The 21,756-nt window shown below is 35.0% G+C and overlaps 1 protein-coding gene across 10 annotated transcripts in view; it reads right to left on the reverse strand.

Moving 5' to 3' along the window:
• The window catches only part of EML5 (EMAP like 5), a 174,216-nt gene that overhangs the window by 90,183 nt on the left and 62,277 nt on the right, over positions 1–21,756 (reverse strand). For all 10 annotated transcript variants that reach the window (XM_036845010.1, XM_036845009.1, XM_036845007.1 and 7 more), the window contains exons 8-13: positions 18,053–18,190; positions 10,068–10,324; positions 8,737–8,949; positions 2,210–2,377; positions 1,433–1,539; positions 799–917 (exon numbers count right to left, since the gene is read on the reverse strand). In XM_036845010.1, the coding sequence (XP_036700905.1) occupies positions 799–917; positions 1,433–1,539; positions 2,210–2,377; positions 8,737–8,949; positions 10,068–10,324; positions 18,053–18,190 (1,002 nt within the window). The remainder of the gene's footprint in view (positions 1–798; positions 918–1,432; positions 1,540–2,209; positions 2,378–8,736; positions 8,950–10,067; positions 10,325–18,052; positions 18,191–21,756) is intronic.

The raw sequence follows: 21,756 nt of genomic DNA on the forward strand, positions 1-21,756 counted from the left end.
AGCACAGGGAACACTACTCAGTACTCTGTAATGGCCTATATGGGAAAAGAATCTAAAAAAGAGTGGATATATGTATATGTACAACTGATTCACTTTGCTATCCACCTGAAACTAACACAACATTGTAAATCAACTATACTCCAATTAAAAACACACACACACACAAAAAATGCTTCCAAACAAACAAACAAAAAGAAATACTGTCTATTTTAACACTGGAGGAAAAATATTTTTACTAAATAAATCTGGTTTTTTTCAAATTCTTGAAAACATTATAAGCCAGGTAAGACAATGATTACTAGGTTAGGGGAAGGAAAGAGCTGGACTGGAGACTCTGTTGTCCCGGGATAAAATGTGAGCCCTGTATTGCCAGATATTCTAAGAGAATCCAGAAACTGTATTTTATTGAAATTATAATATATAGGCCAAAATGCTTAGGCCAAAACAAGCCACAATATCATTACAAATTAGACATATTTAGGGGAGATAATAATCTCTTACATTTCACTTAGTTTTTTTGTTTAAAGAGATCCATTTCTATAAATATAACACAATTTTCATAAGACAAATTAATTTTTTATTTAATAAACTCTTATAGCGCCAGACAACATTCTAAGTCACCACAAGTATTGACTTATTTACTCCTCACCAGAACCCTATGAAGTAAAGTACTGTTATCTCCATTTTACAGATGGTAAAACAGAAACACAGAGAGGTTAAGTGACTTGCTCAAAGTCACATAGCTAGTAAATGGGAACCAAAATTCAAACACATAAATGAAAAGTAGTCATTTTGTACCCGTGAACAAAGTGTAATCGAATACTATTTCCTGGAGCCCGCTCTCTTCTTTTAGAAGTACCACTTTTCTGTTTCTCTTTGTATTGTTCTTTAAGCTGAGGTAGATCTTCCGTGTAAACCTTTAAATAATGTACATAAGTAGAAATATTCTTAGAACATAAATTAATAAAGGTGTTATAGATTCCTAATGTAACTTCAGACACTGTGGTTACTAAGATCGCTAAAGTTTTAACAACTGTCTTCAATAGGAAGATTCTTTATGAAATTTACTTCCTTGGAAAGACAAACGTATTTACGTTTTCTAAGTATCACACTGACAAATACATATTTAGTTTCCATGAAATTTGTATACTTCGTAAGAGAGTATTTTAAAGGAAATAAATGGAAGTGTACTGCGACAAAAAGCACATATAATATATAATAAAATACAATACAGGCACAGTTAGTATATCAAGCACTTAATATAAATAACATTTTACACAAGATACTTTAAATCTTAAAGGGGGAAGCAGCCATACATTTCTTGGAAAATTAAAAACTGCAAAAGGTAACAATAGATGAGTAAACAACAGGGAGCAAGATAAAGAAGAAACTAGAATTTTTCAGGAAAAAATCATGTGGTAATAAAAATTACCTGCCGACGGTAGGTGAGCTGTGTCTCTTGTTCAATTTCAGAGTCCAGTTCTGGAACATCAGACAGATCTGAATCTGATTCATCACTATTAGAGTCAGCCAGATTTTCTGTAATTTAAAAAAATGAAACATTACCTGTTTAAAGAAGATTCATTTTCAAAACAGCACAATAAAATTAATGATTAAGAGCTGACTGTGCCAACTGACATGGAGACAAGCCATAAAACAAGCAAATGAAATTACCTATTCAAGTGACACAGATGTCAGTAAACTGTACTACAGATTATCTTCCTCTCCACTCACTGCAAACTCAACAGTTCCTTTAAATCCCTTCACTGGCTCCCCAATGACCGCTACATCAAATTTAAATGTCTGTGCAAATATAAGTGAATATAACCTATAATTAACATGAAAAATAGCTAGAAAATACTATATGCAACAGATGAACTGACATTAGATAATTTTTCTTTGTCAAAAAAACCATACTGAAACCTAGATACCCATCTCCCAGAGAATACATTAAATGTTTGTTTTACTAATGCATGTTTTTTACTCATCATTTGATAAAGTGTAACCAAAAGTACTTTGTAGTCCATGCTCTGTGACATCTGAGTTTAAACGTATAGACCTAATATTTTATTTAAAATTTCCACTAATAATAATCATTTATACTGTTAACATACGAGGTTTGTGTATGTTTCAATAGTAAAATTGTTATTTGGGGGTTACTGAAGAGTTATTTGACAGAGAAATTGTTGAGACAGTGTGTACTACTCACCTTGGGGTGCTATGTGAAGAGCATCTTTTAGTTTTCTTTCAGGAATAAATTTCCACTGAAAGACAGAGTGATCTGCTCCACCAATAGAAATAACCCACTGATAATCATGTGACCATCTGACATTAGTTACATGAGCTGAATGGCCAATGTATTTTTTAAACTTGGCCCCTATAACAAAAATATACCTTTATGTTGATAAACAAATGCCAATACACACACAAAAAAAACACTATAAACAACAATATCTATACCTGAACCAATGCATCCTACTTCTATTACCTTAATTATGATCAAAGGGGAAAAATGTTAATTCAAAAATTCACTGAGTGAGCAAATGAATGAGTGTACATCAAGGGATGTAAATCTTTGCTCTACTGATTCACAATATAATTTGGTAAGAACCTCGAGCTGTGAAGCATTATCTTATTGCTTTGAGAAAAGCCTGCAGCTACAAGGGGATCAATTGTTTTTATATTCAGATATTTGAATGTTTTGGCCTGACGCCTTTGATCTTAAGTGACATTGACCAATCTCCTCCCCCCACTATTCTCAGCCCTAGCTCCGAAGATCCTTTGAAAGCTCAAGCCATCAACAAAATATTAGCAACATATAAAAAGGACTACACACCATAACCAAATGGGATTTATGCCAGGAATGCAAGGTTGGTTCAATATACAAAAATCAATCATACTAACCAAAATAAAATACATCCAGTTGTCCCAACAACTATCTTTTATAGTCATTTTTTTAAACCTATATATTTGGTATAATGTCCTTCAATGTGGGTTTGTCTGATGTTTCTTCATGATTAGATTCAGATGTGTTTTTTGCACAGGCAATGTTGTGTCCTTTTGGATACATCATTTTAAGGGGCACCACAGTTCTATCACTAGCGATGTTAAGTAGCAGCATTTGGTTAAGGTGTTATATACCAGACTTCCCCAACTGTAAAGGATTTGTTTAACTTTCTGCCTAATTTTTAAAAAATCTGTGCAATGATAGGAACCATTTTTGTGGTTCTAAGTTCAGAATACATTTTCTATATCCTGCTTAGATAAACTTGATATTTGGCAACATGTATATGTTCCTGTTAGAGTACACTAAACACAATAATGTTTGGCTTCATTTTGATGTTTTAGAAGTTTTATTTGAAGTTACAGAAGGCTTGTATTTCAGGATGGCAAAGATCCATCAGTTACAAACTGGAGAAAAACCTTCACCTTGGCCATGAATTTAGGGATAGCCATCTAATCAAAGCATAAAAGATTTGACCCAAACTATATAAATTACAATTTACTGCTACCTGACAGTAATGTTATTTTTTTAAGAATCAATTTTTTATGTAGCTTAACAGAAGTCCGTAACTTTCTAGATGGGTAACTTGCCACAATTCACTCCACAAGTCCAATAAGGTAAGATTTAGTCCCATCCCTCTTATAAGAGAATGCATTATTTGCCTGTCAAGAGGACTCTGGCTATTACTTCCTTTGATGGGACCCTGTACATACTCTTAGGCAACAGAGAGACTTACAAGGTAAAACCAGAAATTTCAGCAAATAAAATTCCAAGTTTTTAAGGTGTACTAATTTTGTTATGTTTAGAGCAAATGAAGAAGAGTTATCTGAGTACCTATTCTAATTGACTATATTGGGTGATAGCTCCAAGAGAGGTGTAGATAATCCTGTAAGGCCTTCCAAATGATTTTTTTCTGTGACTTTTCAAAGATCAATTCCTCTGGAAGAACCAAGGCAATTCAACAAGAAAGCTATGGAATAAGTCTAAGGGAAGCCAGTTATTTCTAATCAAAGTGACTTTATTAATAATTATTCAATAACCAGCACTGTTTATCTAACTATGATAAACAGTTTATCTTAAAAGTAAACCTAGATATCACATCTTTTAAGAAGTGACCATGACTCACCAAGACCAACCATATCCTCTTATCATGCTTCCAGAATTCCCTGTTATTACCCCATGTGATTATAACACTCAAATGTAATAGTCTATTTACTTGTTAACTCCTCTAATAAACTATAAGCTCCTTGAGGACAGGATTGTATCTTGTTTACCATACATCCCTAATGCCTGATACATAGCAAACATTCATTAGGTATTTGAAGAAAGAGAAAGAAAGGAAAAAAAAAAAAAAGAAAGATCATATTTTCCCTCACTCTGCCTATACACTTGAGTTGAAATGCTAGATTGTAGAGGAGGGAAGAAGAGTAGTGAAGGAGACTGAGAGGGCATGAACTCCAACGCTTACAATTCATTAAAGGGGACAAAAAGTCTGATGTAAAGAATATTAGAGTTGAAATCAAAAGACTAGAGTTTGAGTGTCATCTTGACTACTTAATAGCACAGGAGCTTGAGCACATCAGTTAACCTCTCTTAGACTCCATTTCCATTTTAGTATAAATTGGATTATAAGCTCTCAAAGTCCCTTCATTATTAAAAACTGACATATGATAGGAAATGATAAAAGAACAGTTAAGGCCTAAACAGTCTGTCATCAATTAGGACTAACATCTCAGAGAAAAGATTTATCAAAGCAAGCTAGAATGGTCATAGAAGCTTTCCTAATTTAAATGAGAACAGAATGATAATTCTTGGTGAGGATAAAGCAATAGACTGAAATATTTATGTTTCAATGATCCCATGTCTTTTCTAATTTATTCTAGGGTATACTTTAACAGAAAGTTAATATGAGCTAAATCTCTTCAATAAATTGTAGCAATATGACAAAAGATTTTTTTCCCATTTAACAATGTTTTGATGACCTTAAAACTTCTAGATATAAAATATATGAGAATATCTTTTTTGACCCTAGTAAAAAGTAGAATTCCTTAATACATAAAACAGCATTGTTCAGAAAAAAAAAAAAGAGAAACTGATTTGACTACACTGAAATAAAAACTAGTCAACAAAAGACATCATTAGGAAAATAACTCACAAACTCAAAAAAAGGCATCTGTAATCCATAAAAATTACAAATCATTTGTATCTAGAGTATATGAAATTATTTTCATAAAACAATAAAAGAAACAACTCTAAAAAATAGGCAAAAGATATGAACTTGTGTTTGATAGAAGAGGAAATGCAGAAAATCAAAAAATATTGGAAAAGATGGTCAATCTTATTAGTAGTTAGACAAATGTAAATTAAGACAAGGTGACACCATTTACACCAACTAGATTTACAAAAACAAAAAGTGTGGCAATGCCAAGTGCTGAAGAGGATGTAGATCAACGGGGTTTGTAAAATGGTATAACCATTGTGGAAAACAATTTGGCATTTTCTTATAAATTCTCTATGACCCAGCAATTTCACTCCTAAGTATACATCTTTGGAAACTTGTATATCATAGCAAAAGAATGAAAAGAACCCAAATGTCCACTGACAGAAGAATAAACACATGAACTGTATCACATTTTCACAAGTATTTTACAGCAATGAAAAACAAATACACTAGAGCTACATGCAACAATATCTTAGAAATCTCAGAATCTTAGAAAAGAGGTGTTGAATAAGTCCCCATCACAAATCTGTTTTATTGTTTGATATTTGTTTTTCCAATGAATTTTCTTATGGAATCTAAAAACTATTTTTACCAAATAGAAATGTTCATTTGTCAATAAGTACTGAAAGAGTCTTGGCAATTATTAACAGTGATGAAGGTGTCAGATTAAAGCAACCATGCCTTCACCTCTCCATCCTCCCCCACCCCGCCTTCTCACCCACCACCATAGCCTCTGTGCTGCTGCCTGGGAACAGTCTGATTATTTGAGAGAGATTATGGTCAAGAGCAGGAGAATCTAGAGAGAAAGAGGATAACAATGAACAAAGAAAAAAAAAAAAAGAAGAGTAATGCTCCTTTGGCCTGGGATTTGAGGGGGCTAAATGTGGAAGAGGAACATTCTGGGCTAACCTCACACATTTTGTGCTGCAATTACAATGATTCTATAACGTAAGCTACTTCTATTATTTAACTTCTTTCCACATTTTGTAAAAGCTTCACTTATGGATATTACTTAAGTGGATATCTAAAATACATTAATACATCAGACACAATCTTTTCCCAAACTTAAGTTGGATCAATAGTACAACTTACTGTAATGAAAAAATGTACAACTTCATAACTAATCTAAAAGAGAGTTTTTCTAGTAATACTACTAGCTTTATGCAAGTATGTAAATTCAATAAATACAGAATCTTAAAATACTTCTCCTAACCTTTGTCTTCTTCTCTCCCGATTACCTACCCATAGTCTCAAGCTGACTCACAAGAAATAAAAACCCTTATCATAAAATAGATGTCTAACAAAAATCTAAAAAAAACAGAAAATAAGAAAAACAATTTATATTCTTGAAGCAGTAACTGAACAAGACTAACTTTTCTTAAAGACTTTGGTAAAATATTCCTACAGCAATTCAGAAGACTACTGCACATTTTATAAATGAAACAAAATTATTGAGCAACAAAAATATTGTCTTCCCTGTTGCAGAAGATAAAGCTTGTGAGTAACTCCCATTCATTTGATTAAGAAAACTCAGAAAATTACTTTTTTTCTGCAGAGAGGTCAGTGTATGAAACAGTGAGTAGAAGCAATGTCTAAGATTAATAACACCATGATTAATCTTACTAAATCTCACACCTTCTAACTAGGCAAGTATCATTTTGTGTCACAATAAAATTTGTTGTGCCTGGTGACTCTCATGTCCTGGCTATGTGGTGGGATCCAGAAATACCGTACTTCAATTGCTAGAGATTTAGTTAGCCTTTATTAACACCCTTAGCATTACGTATGGAGGCACTTCCACATGCACCTAGGAAGCTGACATGTTGCAGGCAGGAACTGACAACATGGCATAGCTGGCAGGATCTGGAACTCACTACTTTACTGTAGAGGTATAGCAATTACCAGTCTAGACTTCTGGGAAACTTGGGCCCTTAAGTTTAACATCAAGGGGACTACCTAAACTATTTGAATAAAACTATTTCTACTGTTTCCAAAATTACCTTTTTACTAAATTGCATTTTAACATTTGTCCAACAGCTTTTATTAACAAGCGGGTGAAAATCATGACTGCATCTGCTATAGATGTTGATACTCTATGAATACACTCACTGCACCTAATATAAGGCCCTATATTATAAGGGAGAGTTCTTTGAAAATTAAATCTCAGAAGAAACTTGGCTTTCTCTGAGTAGTAAGTATGCTTTTTTTTTTTTTTTTTAATAGCTAAAGTGAAAATTATTTTGTGCCCTGCTTTATTTTATTTTTGGTTTCCAGGAAGCTCAGATTCAATTTTGATGTTTGACTACTGAAGAAGAAAATGTCAAACATTTTCTTTACCTGATTTTAATATAGTATTTCTATTTATACTTCCCCTGGTATGAATTCTTTACTCATATAATTATTTTAGTACTTATGGACTTGTTATAAGCTGACTCAAATACTTTCTGGAACAAGGCATGGAACAAATAAATGACTAATAGAGCATTTCATTTAATTATTCTCAGGTCTATTAACAGAATGATTAATATCATCACTTTAAAAGAGATCCGGGGGCTTCCCTGGTGGCGCAGTGGTTGAGAATCTGCCTGCCAATGCAGGGGACACGGGTTCGAGCCCTGGTCTGGGAAGATCCCACATGCCGCGGAGCAACTGCGCCCGTGAGCCACAATTACTGAGCCTGCGCGTCTGGAACCTGTTCTCTGCAACAAGAGAGGCCGGGATAGTGAGAGGCCTGCGCACCGCGATGAAGAGTGGCCCCCGCTTGCTGCAACTAGAGAAAGCCCTCGCACAGAAACGAAGACCCAACACAGCCAGATATAAATAAATAAATTAATTAATTAAAAAAAAAAGATCCAAGAAAAAGAGGTGATACATATTATATATAGAAAATAACCAGTGATAAGACCCCTTATTTTTCTCCCACCCCCAGTTATGAAAAATAAATGTCAAAACAATACATGCTAAGGATTTTAAGCAAAAACACACTCTCAGATAAAAACCAACAAACAAACCAATAGATTCCCAACTGTGACCTGCACTTGCACAGCTGACTACTTCATCAGAATTCTTGAGAAAATGACATAAGAAAAATGTCTCCTAAAAGATATATGTTCAACAAGTTAAATGATTAAAGATAATAAGCCATAAGAAAAGTATAACTATCATTGTATATCCCAACTATATGAAGCAATTCTGGAAGTGGGGAGAAAAATGATTCTTTAAAAAGAAAGAGGTAAAGTACTAGCCCATTCATAATATATGAATTCAAAAATAATTTTCTAATACAAACTTCATATCCAAAAATAAATGTAACATATGACAATAATTTCTGAATTATCAAAATACTATAACTAATTCTATTCATTTTCATGAAATCCTTCACCAAACCAACAGCACACATATTTTAAAAAGTATAAACCCTCTTATTTATCTTAAGACTAATTTTCTGTAAGAACTTAGAAGTCTTTTAAAAGACAGAGGTTAATTAATAATATTTTGAAAGAAAAGATACCTTTTCTTAAACAAGGATATCGAAATAATTTTATAATTCCATAGTCATCAGCTGTAACTAAAACTTGGCCAATATAGTTTCCATCTACTGAGTTTATATCATTGATATCTGAATACTTGGGCCAAATTCCATTTACTTCAAGGCCTGAAACACATGTCCATGAAGCCCAATGAACACCTTTTATTTCTTCTTTATTTGTCACTTCTTTTCCTCCTAAAAATAAATCATAGTATTAATTTAAGAAGTTATTTCCTTTGATTTTTACTCAAGCATAAACTGTACTGATAACATGGTAAACTCCAAAACTTAAATATCTTCTCCATCCTGTTAAAGGAGAAGACATGAATAGGTAGGTGAATATAGTAAGGAAAGGAGAAAATTAAGTGTAAGGAGTTGTTAAAAAGCCACTACCAAAATTATGCTGACTCAGAGACATATAGATTTGATGATGATGTAGCTTAGCAGGTTCATCCATATGGACAGTAAAACTGAACCCTATTAAAATCATGCTACAGATCAGTCACAATGGGGTAAGTTAGAAGGAAAAGTAAAAGCTATAAGAAAGTGGCAAATCAGGTATTGAAAAAGAAACCGAAGAAGATACACGGTTGAGAAAGATAACTGAAAGGATCACAAAGGAAGGATGAGTGACAAGGAATACATTTATGTTAGGTAATAGGACTTCAGGATTCAGTCAATCTTCATTACATACAGATCGTTAATGAAAACTTTTGGAGAGATGCATTAATTTAAATATGCAGCTACTCTTCTTAAATAAGTTATTTTAATATAGTGACTAATTCACTAAGCATCATACCAAATAAAGGGCTGAGAGATAATATTTTGATGGTTCTGTTTTTATTCTTCTCTTTTTAAATCTTTGATAAAAATTCTGTTTTTCAAAATTAGTTTGTTAGCTATATTATTAATATTATGCAAAGTCTGAGATAACAACAAAAACCCAAACAATTTATAGTCAGACATTTGTATCAGTTGTATTTAGTTAATTAGTTGCACCCATTAAAAATGGCATTTTGACTTTCTAATATGCACTAGGACTTTACCATATACTACTCATATGGCATGGACTTCAACATAAAATAGGGCTGCCTTAGATCCTCCAAGCAATTAAGTTTTAATTAAGAACCAAAAGGATTTCAAATGATAAGGCAGCCATAGAGAAAAGATCACAATGGCTGAAATATTAGCTTGTATCTTCTTTGATTTCCTATAATCAAATGTAACTTACACTCTGCCTCTAGTGAAATTCTAAGATATTTTAAAGGAACTAAAAATCCACAAATTATAAATAATTTATAGGAAATTTTTACCTGGCATCCTATAAAAAAGTCTTTTACCATTCCCATCATTTGTTTGTAAATATCTACTGTCTGAGGACCAGTCCAAGTGAGTGATGAAACTAAGTGATCCAACACATTCTCCAAATTTTTTATAACGCTGAGAAACTCCATAAATATCAACTGAGTTGTCATTGCATCCAACAGCAAGGTAAGTTCCATCTGGTGAATATTTTAACTCATGAATTGCCTCCTTCCGATCTTTAATATGTACAACTTCCGTCATATCTCTGTAAAGAGAAAAAAAATGAGACCATACGCAAAGAAGTCACTACAGAATTAGTTCAGTTTTCAAATGTGTCTAAAATGACTATGAGGCTGTATCAAGTATTTATAAACCATAAAACAAATGTAAATGAGACAAGTAGTATTAACTCAGGAATAATTTTGCTGAACAGAAATATATGAGGACAATATATGCTGGAAGTAGAGAAAAATGCTAAATTTCAGTTCCTAAATTACTCAATTTTAAGTAGTTCAGAGATTCATACTAAATTTCTGGAGTCATACAATAAAGGAAATAAAGTCATGGATTTTTATGATGAAGTTCCTTATAAGTACTGAGTTTATGAAAAATGCTTAATTATAAAAGCCATGATTTTCAAATTAAATTTTTGTAATGAAGCAAATGTACAAAATTGCATCCAGGAAATAAAGAAAGGAGAAATTGATTTGTATTATTTCAGTAATACATTTGAATGTATATCTTTATAGATACCACTAGTTACTTTTATTTCAATCTCTTTGACCTTTTTTAATAGAATATAAATTCTTCCCAATTAGTGACCATGTCAGCCAGCAAAGTTAAATATTTTTTTTTAATGATGCCTTATAACTGATTTTCCAGAATAATAACAGGTACTGGTAATAGCCATAAAAATGGGTAAACACTTAGTTAAACACTACTGAGTTTCCAAACATGTGGAGTTGGTGGAGAGGCGGAGAAGAGGGAGGCAGCAAGGGAGAAGGGGCAGGAGGAAGTGAGAATTCTATTTCCAACTAGTGCCAGGCACTTTTTCCAAATAAATTTTGCATTACCCATCTGAAAGGTTCTCAACAGATAATTTCAAGAATAAAAGCTTAAATGGTTATTTCCCAATTTTTACAATTTCTAAATGGACAATTTAAAGCAATCAAACTCATATTTCTTTCAGTAACACTAAGTATTTAACTGTTTTAGGCACATGGGATACAAAGATGAACTCATCTTCTGTGAGAGACAAAGTAATTATACTTCATAATTGAGAAAATGTAGTGAGTGCTCAAAAGGTTATGTGTGAAGTTCTATAAGAAATACTGAAAAAGGGTTAAGACTAAAGGCAGGGGACTTCCCTGGTGGTGCAGTGGTTAAGAATCTGCCTGCCAATGCAGGGGACACGGGTTCGATCCCTGGTCTGGGAAGATCTCACATGCCAAGGAGCAACTAAGCCCGCGCACCACAACTACTGAGCCCACGATCTAGAGCCCGCGAGCCACAACTACTGAGCCCGTGCGCCACAACTACTGAAGCCCACGTGCTTTAGAGCCCATGCATCACAACTACCGAGCCCATGCGTCACAACTACTGAAGCCTGCGTGCTCTAGGGCCCACATGTCACAACTACTGAGCCCACGTGCTGCAACTAGCCACCGCAATGAGAAGCCCGCGCACCACAGTGAAGAGTAGCCCTGCTCGCCGCAACTAGTGAAAGCCCACACACAGCTACGAAGACCCAGCACAGCAATCAATCAATCAATAACTAAAAGACTAAAGGCAGGAAGGGACCAAGGAAGAATGATACCTATTTGTGCATAAAACCTGAGGGGCTGGCTAAGCATAAAAGAGTGAAGGTTTTCCAGAAAGAAGACACAGCATGAGCAATGCAAGTACATGGTACATTTGAAGAACAGTAGATAATACAACGTGGATACAAGATAAGTAGGAAAAGCAGTGACTTGATGGGGTTAAAGAGAGAAATTGAGGACAGTGTGTAACAGATCTGATACATTGCCAAGGAACTTGGGCTTTACCCTGGTGTTAATCATATAAAGAAAGAGACGAAAATCATCCCCTTAACTACAAAAGGGAATCAGAACAAAACAAAACAAAATAAATGAAGGAAAAAAAGTACTCTTTAGAAGAGCTTTCCTGGTCAACGTTACTTTTGCCTTAGACCCTGCAACTTGCAAGGTCCTCTTCCTAAGCACAGAATAATGTAGCTACTTCTACCTTTCCCAGTGACTTCTTCCTTTCAGTTTTAATTAAATCCATGCATCTTACCTCCCTTTCTTCATACCCATTCATCCATCCATCCACTCATCCATCCATTAGTACATCCAGCCATTCATCTATATCTATATGGAGCAAGATTTTTAAGAAAACATCTAAGACACTATTTTATAGATTTTCCTTTTTATGCCTTCTTTATTAAAGATATAATCATTCCAGTATCAATCACGAACATTAGTTAAAAATGCTCCTGGAAAATTCTTCAGACTTGTTTTGGTATTTTTTTTACAGCTTTTTTGTTCTAGAGACTTAACTGCTCCCAGTTAACGAGAGAAATAAGTGTGGATATCTCAGGTTGTCTCTTGCTTTCTACCACTGTGACCCTGTCCACCAACCAACACATGCACACAGAGAAGAAACCAACAGTGATGGAAAGAGATTCTGATTGACTGATTGGTTTTATAGTATGTATTATGTTATTACATCAACACTATGAATTATAACTATCTTCTCTGACAAAGATGTTTCTTTGACAAATTTACAGGTAAGAAGACTATTATTAGATGAAAATGTATTGATTTCTAAAAATTCTGAATTAAGTCTTCTGGGAAACTGGTATGCAAATTCTGTGATTTCTTTAAGAAGCAGAGGGAGGCCAAAGCCTCGGAATACTCATACATTAGCAGTCTGTAACACATCACAAAAGTAAAAGTACACAATATTGATACAGCATATATATTGATAGAGCATATAACAGAAGAACCGTTCCTAGGTGAAGGAGTTAGAGGAAACAGACCAAAAGAAGTGGAGTTTAAACTTCATTCTGAGGAATTAATGGGACTTAGCTCAGCAGAAGACAGGAACTGGGAGGAAAAAGCCTACATTCCAGCAGAGCTAAAAGTATGTGAAATTGCTGATGGCAAGAGAAAGCATTCAAGCTCAGCTTGAGAAGCCCAGTGTAGTGGTACTGAAACAAGCAAAGGGGGCTTTGATGTGAGCAGAGCCTGGTAAGGAAGACTAAGGGAAAATTATAAAAGTCCTCAGAGATCTAAAGATTTTGGGCCTTCACTTGTAAATATAAGCTAGGGTGGGATGAATCAATCAGATCACTAATCTGGTTCGAGAGTAAAAAACAAATTGAAGGACTATAACAGCAGGATTAAGACCAATTAGAAGACTACTACAGATGGTGGTTGCTCAGACTTCAGAAAGAAGTGAAATGATCTGAAATATGCAGTATTATACAATCCATACTATTATAGAATATTTAGTATATGTTAAAGATATTATCATTCTAATCTTATTCACAAACCTTAACTAAAATGCTCCTAGACAATTTATCAAGCAAGTAAAATCAACAGGATGTAGTGATGGATTAGAAATGGTGGTTACCTCCTAGAGTAATGGAAATAAAAACAAAAATAAACAAATGGGACCTAAAGGAACTTAAAAGCTTTTGCACAGCTAAGGAAACCATAAACAAGACAAAAAGACAACCCTCAGAATGGGAGAAAATATTCGCAAACGAAGCAACGGACAAAGGATTAATCTTCAAAATATACAAGCAGCTCATGCAGCTCAATATCAAAAAACAAACAACCCAATCCAAAAATGGGCAGAAGACCTAAATAGACATTTCTCCAAAGAAGATATACAGATTGCCAACAAACACATGAAAGAATGCTCAACATCACTAATCATCAGAGAAATGCAAATCAAAACTACAATGAGGTATCACGTCACATCGGTCAGAATGGCCATCACCAAAAAATCTACAAACAATAAATGCTGGAGAGGGTGTGGAGAAAAGGGAACCCTCCTGCACTGTTGGTAGGAATGTAAACTGATACAGCCACTATGGAGAACAGTATGGAGGTTCCTCAAAAAACTAAAAATAGAACTACTATATGACCCAGCAATCCCACTACTGGGCATATACCCTGAGAAAACCATAATTCAAAAAGAGACATGTACCACAGTGTTCACTACAGCACTATTTACAGTAGCAAGGACATGGAAGCAACCTAAGTGTCTATCGACAGATGAATGGATAAAGAAGATGTGGCACATATATACAATGGAATATTACTCAGCCACAAAAAGAAACGAAATTGAGTTACTTGTAGTGAGGTGGATGGACCTAGAGTCTGTCATACAGAGTGAAGTAAGTCAAAAAGAGAAAAAATATGCTAACACATGTATATGGAATGTAAAAAAAAAAAAAAAAGGTTCTGATGAACCTAGGGGCAGGACAAGAATAAAGACACAGATGTAGAGAATGGACTTGAGGACACAGGGGAGGGGGGAAGGGGAAGCTGGGATGAAGTGAGACAGTAGCATTGACATATATACACTACCAAATGTAAAATAGGTAGCTAGTGGGAAGCAGATGCATAGCACAGGGAGATCAGCTCAGTGCTTTGTGACCACCTAGAGGGGTGGGATAGGGAGGGTGGGAGGGAGGCTCAAGAAGGAGGGGATATGGTGATATACGTATACATATAGCTGATTCACTTTGTTATACAGCAGAAACTAACACAACGTTGTAAAGCAATTATACTCCAATAAAGAGGTAAAAAAAAAAAAAAAAAGAAATGGTGGTTAGAGAGAGAGAGAGGTATCAGTGATAATGCCTAGGTTTTTGGCTTATACAAGAACATGGACAGAATAGGGCCCAGAGACAGAAGATCACTTTGGGACGGGGGATGCTGGGTTCAGCTTTGGACATGCTGAATTGCAGACATCTTTGAGATACCCAAGTGATGTTAAATAAGCAACTGGATATGCATGACTGGAGTTTAGAGGTGATAACAGGGCTAGAACTATGCATCCGGGATCATCAGGCTATGGGTAGTAACTGAAGCTAGAGGCAGGATGAGATTACCTAGCAAGATAATAGAGTCAAAAAGAGCAGAAAGCCTAGAATCTGAGCTTTGAGGCACTTCAATTTTACTGGGTAGGCAGAAGATAATTAGCCTACAAAGAAAATGGAGCCAGAGGCTGAAAAGAGAAAGAATTAACATCTAAAGCCAGGGAAGAGAATGTTTTGAGAAGGAGCAAGTTGTTAAAGGGGTCAAATTTACTGCTGAGAATCAATTTAGATGAGAACTGAAAAATATCTCCTGGTTTTAGTTACAGGGCACTATTAGTGAAGGTTTTCCAATTTAAAGATGAAGGCAAAAGCTATATTGGAATAGGGGTAGAAAGTTGATAAGTTAATTGGAAGGAAAGAGAGATAGTAAAATAGGCAGTTTTTTGAGATTTTTACTGTGAAAGAGAGAGAGTAGAGATGTGATATAACCAAAGAGGGCCTCAGGCTCGAGGTAGGAATTTTAAGATAAGACATATTTGAGCATGTTTTAATAGTGCTCTTGGTGGGGGCAGAGAGATAAAAAAAACTTTGATGTGAAAAAGTAATGGACATATACAAAGAGTTACTTTTTGAAAGCCAGGAAACAACTTTCAGAACTTATTACTCCCATGAAATGAGGCAGACAAAATATAAATATGTTGAAAAAAATTTTAAATGAATGTGTGATTAGTTAGGTGGAAAACTGTCCTAATCCTTTTAAAGTTGATATAACTCAGCAGTGACACTGTCAGAAAAGACAACTGGCTAGCAACTGGTAGAATCTAAAATGGCAACGTTAATGTTTTCACAACTAAAGTCTACCCCATACACTGCAGGAAACCTTACTCCATCTTCAGCATAATTTATTAACCATGCTCACCAAGCTCTTCCACTGAAGTCTCCCTAATTACTTATGAGAATGAATTAGCGCCTTGGAAGAGTTTGATGTTGATAATACCATGCAGCCCACCATGAGTCAAAGTTTTATATATATTCATATATATCTTCTAATTTGAAAAATATTTGCAATTTTTCATTTGATTCCATGATATTAGTGTTTCTTTTAGTATAAAATTAACATTTTTGTAACAAGGAAAAGAGATGTTCTAAGAAGTTATATGATTTTGCCCTGGCACATCACCTTGTACCCCAATTTAAGAATCAGTGTGTTAGTTTCTAATCTATGCTATGTTCCTCTAATCATAACATAACCACTCCTGTGAGGGTACTTTGCTACTGCTATACTTATGAATTCTGCTCTATGATACGGAGAATATACACAGTGAACCAAGAAGAAACAGTGACCAGGTAAATTAAGAATGATTAGGAATATTTTTGAGGGAGTTCCTTGGTGGCCTATTGGTTAGGATTCCAGGCTTTCACTGCCACGGCCCAGAGTTCAATCCCTGGTCAGGGAACTGAGATCGCACAAGCTGTGCGACGCATGCCTCCCTTACCCCAAAAAAAGAATATTTTTGAGTTGCTAAAATACTGACTTATTAGAGATAACTTATTCACCCAGTTTCTTGCATACAATAATTGAAAGGACAAGTAAATGTACAAATGAAAAAATAACAATCACTATTTTTAATGCATACCAACTATCTGATAGAAATTCTCAGGTGTTTTACATGCATCTTAAATTCTTGGTTGTAAACCAACCCAAATGTACTTAATGACACTGAATTTTACACTTAAAAATGTTTAAAATGGTAAATTTTATATTATGTATGTTTTATCACAATAAAAAAATTAGATTAAGAGAAAAATCTCAGTGTATCTCATTATAGAAACCTGTCCCAGAAAGAAGAGTCATATCTATAGCAGCTCAGAAGTACAAGAGAACATGATGTATCTGAAAAAGTGAAAGATGTTTTATACATGCTAAAAGAAAGAGATTGCGGTAGAAAGAAATAGGCTAGAGATATGGGCAGGATACGCTATGTTAAGAATTATGAACTTCATCCTAAGGACAGTGCGATGCTTTTATCATACTTTAGAAAGAGGAGGGATGCAAACAAATGTGTTTTAAAAGGCATCACTATAACTGTAGAGTGTAAAAAGGACTTGAGGAAGCAAAATAGGAGGTAAGGAGACCAGCTGAGATGCTATTCCACCAATCCAGGTAAGACATGGCAAAAGTTTATACAAGAGTACAATGGTGAGAGTGGAAGGAAGTAGATTAATTTGAGAGCTATTTAGGAATTAGGTTCTCCAGAATTTAGTGATTAACTAGACATGAGAGGCAAAGGAGAGAAATGAATCAATGGTTTCTGGATTGGGCAACTGGGTGGATGGTCCTACGATTCATTAAACTGGATGTGAAAAGTTTCATAGACACTTGTCCTCGTGAACACGTGTGGATCTACAGCAAATTTTTAAATGGCTGTATAGAATTCAGCTGAACACAATAATCCAACATATCCATAATCCAACAAAAGATGTTAACTGCTTTAACAAATTCTTTAAACTTTTCTAATTACCCAAACAAAGGAAGAGACGCAGGCATTTTCTTCAAAGCATAAATCTGCAAATAACAACAAAACCATTCACTCATTTTTAACAGTTTCAAGGTCTCCTTCTCTCTCTTCCATGTCAGAAGATCATTACTGAAAATCAATACTACCAAGAAATGGAAATCAAGACCCAAATTTAACTCAAAATTTTAGTCATTATTCTACTAAGCATTCTTGATTCCCCAAACCAAGGTTTTTGAGTTAATTTTCTGACAAAGCCATTTTTATAAACATATTTTTTATACTTAATGAAACTAATATCTGAAAAAAAATATATTAATAAGAAGGGAGGGGGGAAAGGAAATAGATAAAAATAAGTACTATGCACTCTATCTCACTTAACAGAAATTTACTCTCTTTCTACTTCTACCCTAATACATACCTTACTCTAAGTACAGTGAATGAGCCATCCTTCATTCCAAGGGCAAGATGGATCCCATCTACATTTACAGCTGCACAACGAATTGGTTCTTCCATATTACACCTTGCTATTAGTGCATGATCAACTAGGCTCCATATCCTGTAACATTTAATTAAAATAAACGAATAGTTAACAAACATACACTTAAAAAATGATAGACTCTATGAAAAAACTGTTGGTTAAAATAATAATTTCATTTTAAGGAGGCAAGATAAACCTAGATTTTTAACTGTATGCTTGTGGCCGGGAATTCTTATCTACGAAACAGAAGTATTCTTAATGCTTAAAATGACAAGCGTTAATAGAATCTTTTATTTTTTATTTATTTATTTAAACATCTTTATTGGAGCATAATTGTTTACATTGTTGTGTTAGTTTCTGCTGAATAACAAAGTGAATCAGCTACACATATACATATATCCCCATATCCCCTCCCTCTTGCATCTCCCGCCCACCCTCCCTATCCCACCCCTCTAGGTGGTCACAAAGCACTGAGCTGATCTCCCTGTGCTATGCGGCTGCTTCCCACTAGCTATCTATTTTACATTTGGTAGTGTATATATGTCAATGCCACTCTCTCACTTCATCCCAGTTTACCCTTCCCTCTCCCCGTGTCCTCAAGTCCATTTTCTACGTCTGCAGCTTTATTCCTGTCCTGCCCCTAGGTTCTTCAGAACCATTTTCTTTTTTTAGATTCCATATATATGTGTTAGCATACGGTATTTGTTTTTCTCTTTCTGACCTACTTCACTCTGTATGACAGACTCTAGGTCCATCCACCTCACTACAAATAACTCAATTTCGTTTCTTTTTATGGCTGAGTAATATTCCATTGTATATATGTGCCACATCTTCTTTATCCATTCATCTGTCGATGGACACTTAGGTTGCGTCCATGTCCTGGCTATTGTAAATACAGCTTCAATGAACATTGTGGTACATGACTCTCTTCGAATTATGGTTTTCTCAGGGTATATGCCCAGTAGTGGGATTGCTGGGTCATATGCTAGTTCTATTTTTAGTTTTTTGAGGAACCTCCATACTGTTCTCCATAGTGTATGTATCAATTTACATTCCTACCAACAGTGCAAGAGGGTTCCCTTTTCTCCACACCCTCTCCAGCATTTATGGTTTGTAGATTTTTTGATGATGGCCATTCTGACCGGGGTGAGGTGATACCTCATTGTAGTTTCGATTTGCATTTCTCTAATGATTACTGATGTGGAGCATCCTTTCATGTGTTTGTTGGCAATCTGTTTATCTTCTTTGGAGAAATGTCTATTTAGGTCTTCTGCCCATTTTCCAATTGGGTTGTTTGTTTTTTTGAGAATGAGCTACATGAGCTGCTTGTATATTTTGGAGATTAAGGCTTTGTAAGTTGCTTCGTTTGCAAATATTTTATCCCATTTTGAGGGTGGTGTTTTCATCTTGTTTATGGTTACTTTTGCTGTGCAAAAGCTTTTAAGTTTCATTAGGTCCCATTTGTTTATGTTCGTTTTTACTTCCATTTCTCCAGGAAGTCAGTCAAAAAGGATCTTGCTGTGATTTATGTCATAGAGTGTTCTGCCTATGTTTTCCTCTAAGAGTTTTATAGTGCCTGGCCTTACATTTAGGTCTTTAATCCATTTTGAGTTTATTGTTGTGTATGGTGCTAGGGAGTGTTCTAATTTCATTCTTTTACATGTAGCTGTCCAGTTGTGCCAGCACCACTTATTGAAGAGGCTGTCATTTGCCATTGTGTATTCTTGCCTCCTTAATCAAAGATAAGGTGACCATATGTGCATGGCTTTATCTCTGGGCTTTCTATCCTGTTCCATTGATCTATGTTTCTATTTTTGTGCCAGTACCATACTGTCTTGATTACTGTAGCTTTGTAGTCAGTCTGAAGTCAGGGAGCCTGATTCCTCCTGCTCTGTTTTTCTACCTCAAGATTGCTTTGGCTATTCGGGGTCTTCTGTGTTTCCACAGAAACTGTGAAATTTTTGTTCTTATTCTGTGAAAAATGCCATTGGTAGTTTGATAGGGATTGCATTGAACCTGTAGATTGATTTCGGTAGTACAGTCATGTTCACAATACTGATTCTTCCAATCCAAGAACATGGTATATCTCCATCTGTTTGTATCGCCTTTAATTTCTTTCATCAGTACCTTATAGTTTTTGGCATACAGGTCTTTTGTCTCCTTAGGTAGGTTTATTCCTAGGTATTTTATTCTTTTTGTTGCAAGGGTAAATGGGAGTGTTTCCTTAATTTCTCTTCCAGATTTTTCATCATTAGTGTATAGGAATGCAAGGAATTTCTGTGCATTACTTTTGTATCCTGCTACTTTACCAAATTCATTGATTAGCTCTAGTAGTTTTCTGGTAGTATCTTTAGGATTCTCTATGTACAGTATCATGTCATCTGCAAACAGTGACAGCTTTACTTCTTCTTTTCCGAGTTGGATTCCTTTTATTTATTTTTTGTCTCTGATTGCTAGGCTAAAACTTCCAAAACTATGTTGAATATTAGTGGTGAGAGTGGGCAACCTTGTCTTATTCCAGATCTTAGTGGAAACGGTTTCAGTTTTTCACTGTTGAGAACGATGTTGGCTGTGGGTCTGTCATATATGGCCTTTATTATGTTCAGGTAAGTTCCCTCTATGCGTACTTTCTGGAGAGTTTTTATCATAAATGGGTGTTGAATTATGTCGAAAGCTTTTTCTGCACCTACTGAGATGATCATATGGTTTTCCTCCTTCAATTTGTGAATATGGTGTATCACATTGATTGATTTGCTTATACTAAAGAATCCTCGCATTCCTGGGATAAACCCCACTTGATCATGGTGTATGATCCTTTTAATGTGCTGCTGGATTCTGTTTGCTAGTATTTTGTTAAGGATTTTTGCATCTATGTTCATCAGTGATACGGGCCTGTAGTTTTCTTTTTTTGTGCCATCTTTGTGTGGTTTTGGTATCAGGGTGATGGTGGCCTCATAGAATGAGTTTGGGAGTGTTCCTCCCTCTGCTATATTTTGGAAGAGTCTGAGAAGGATAGGTGTTAGCTCTTCTCTAAATGTTTGATAGAATTCTCCTGTGAAGCCATCTTGTCCTGGGCTTTGGTTTGTTGTAAGATTTTTAATCACCGTTTCAATTTCAGTGCTTGTGATTGGTCTGTTTATATTTTCTATTTCTTCCTGGTTCAGCTTCAGAAGAGTGTGCTTTTCTAAGAATTTGTCCATTTCCTCCAGGTTGCCCATTTTATTGGCCTGTAGTTGCTTGTAGTAATCTCTCATGATCCTTTGTATTTCTGCAGTGTCAGTTGTTACTTCTCCTTTTTCATTTCTAATTCTATTGATCTGAGTCTTCTCCCTTTTTTTCTTGATGAGTCTGGCTAATGGTTTACCAATTTTGTTTATCTTCTCAAAGAACCAGCTTTTAGTTTTATTGATCTTTGCTGTCATTTCCTTCATTTCTTTCTCATTTATTTCTGATCTGATCTTTATGATTTCTTTCCTTCTGCTAACTTTGGGGTTTTTTTGTCTTCTTTCTCTAATTGCTTTAGGTGTAAGGTTAGGTTGTTTGAGATTTTTCTTGTTCCTTGAGGTAGGATTATATTGCTATAAACTTCCCTCTTAGAACTGCTTTTGGTGCATCCCATAGGTTTTGGGTTGTCGTGTTTTCAT

This window comes from Balaenoptera musculus, chromosome 2, assembly GCF_009873245.2.
Source record: "Balaenoptera musculus isolate JJ_BM4_2016_0621 chromosome 2, mBalMus1.pri.v3, whole genome shotgun sequence".
In the NCBI taxonomy this organism is placed as follows: Eukaryota; Metazoa; Chordata; class Mammalia; order Artiodactyla; family Balaenopteridae; genus Balaenoptera; species Balaenoptera musculus.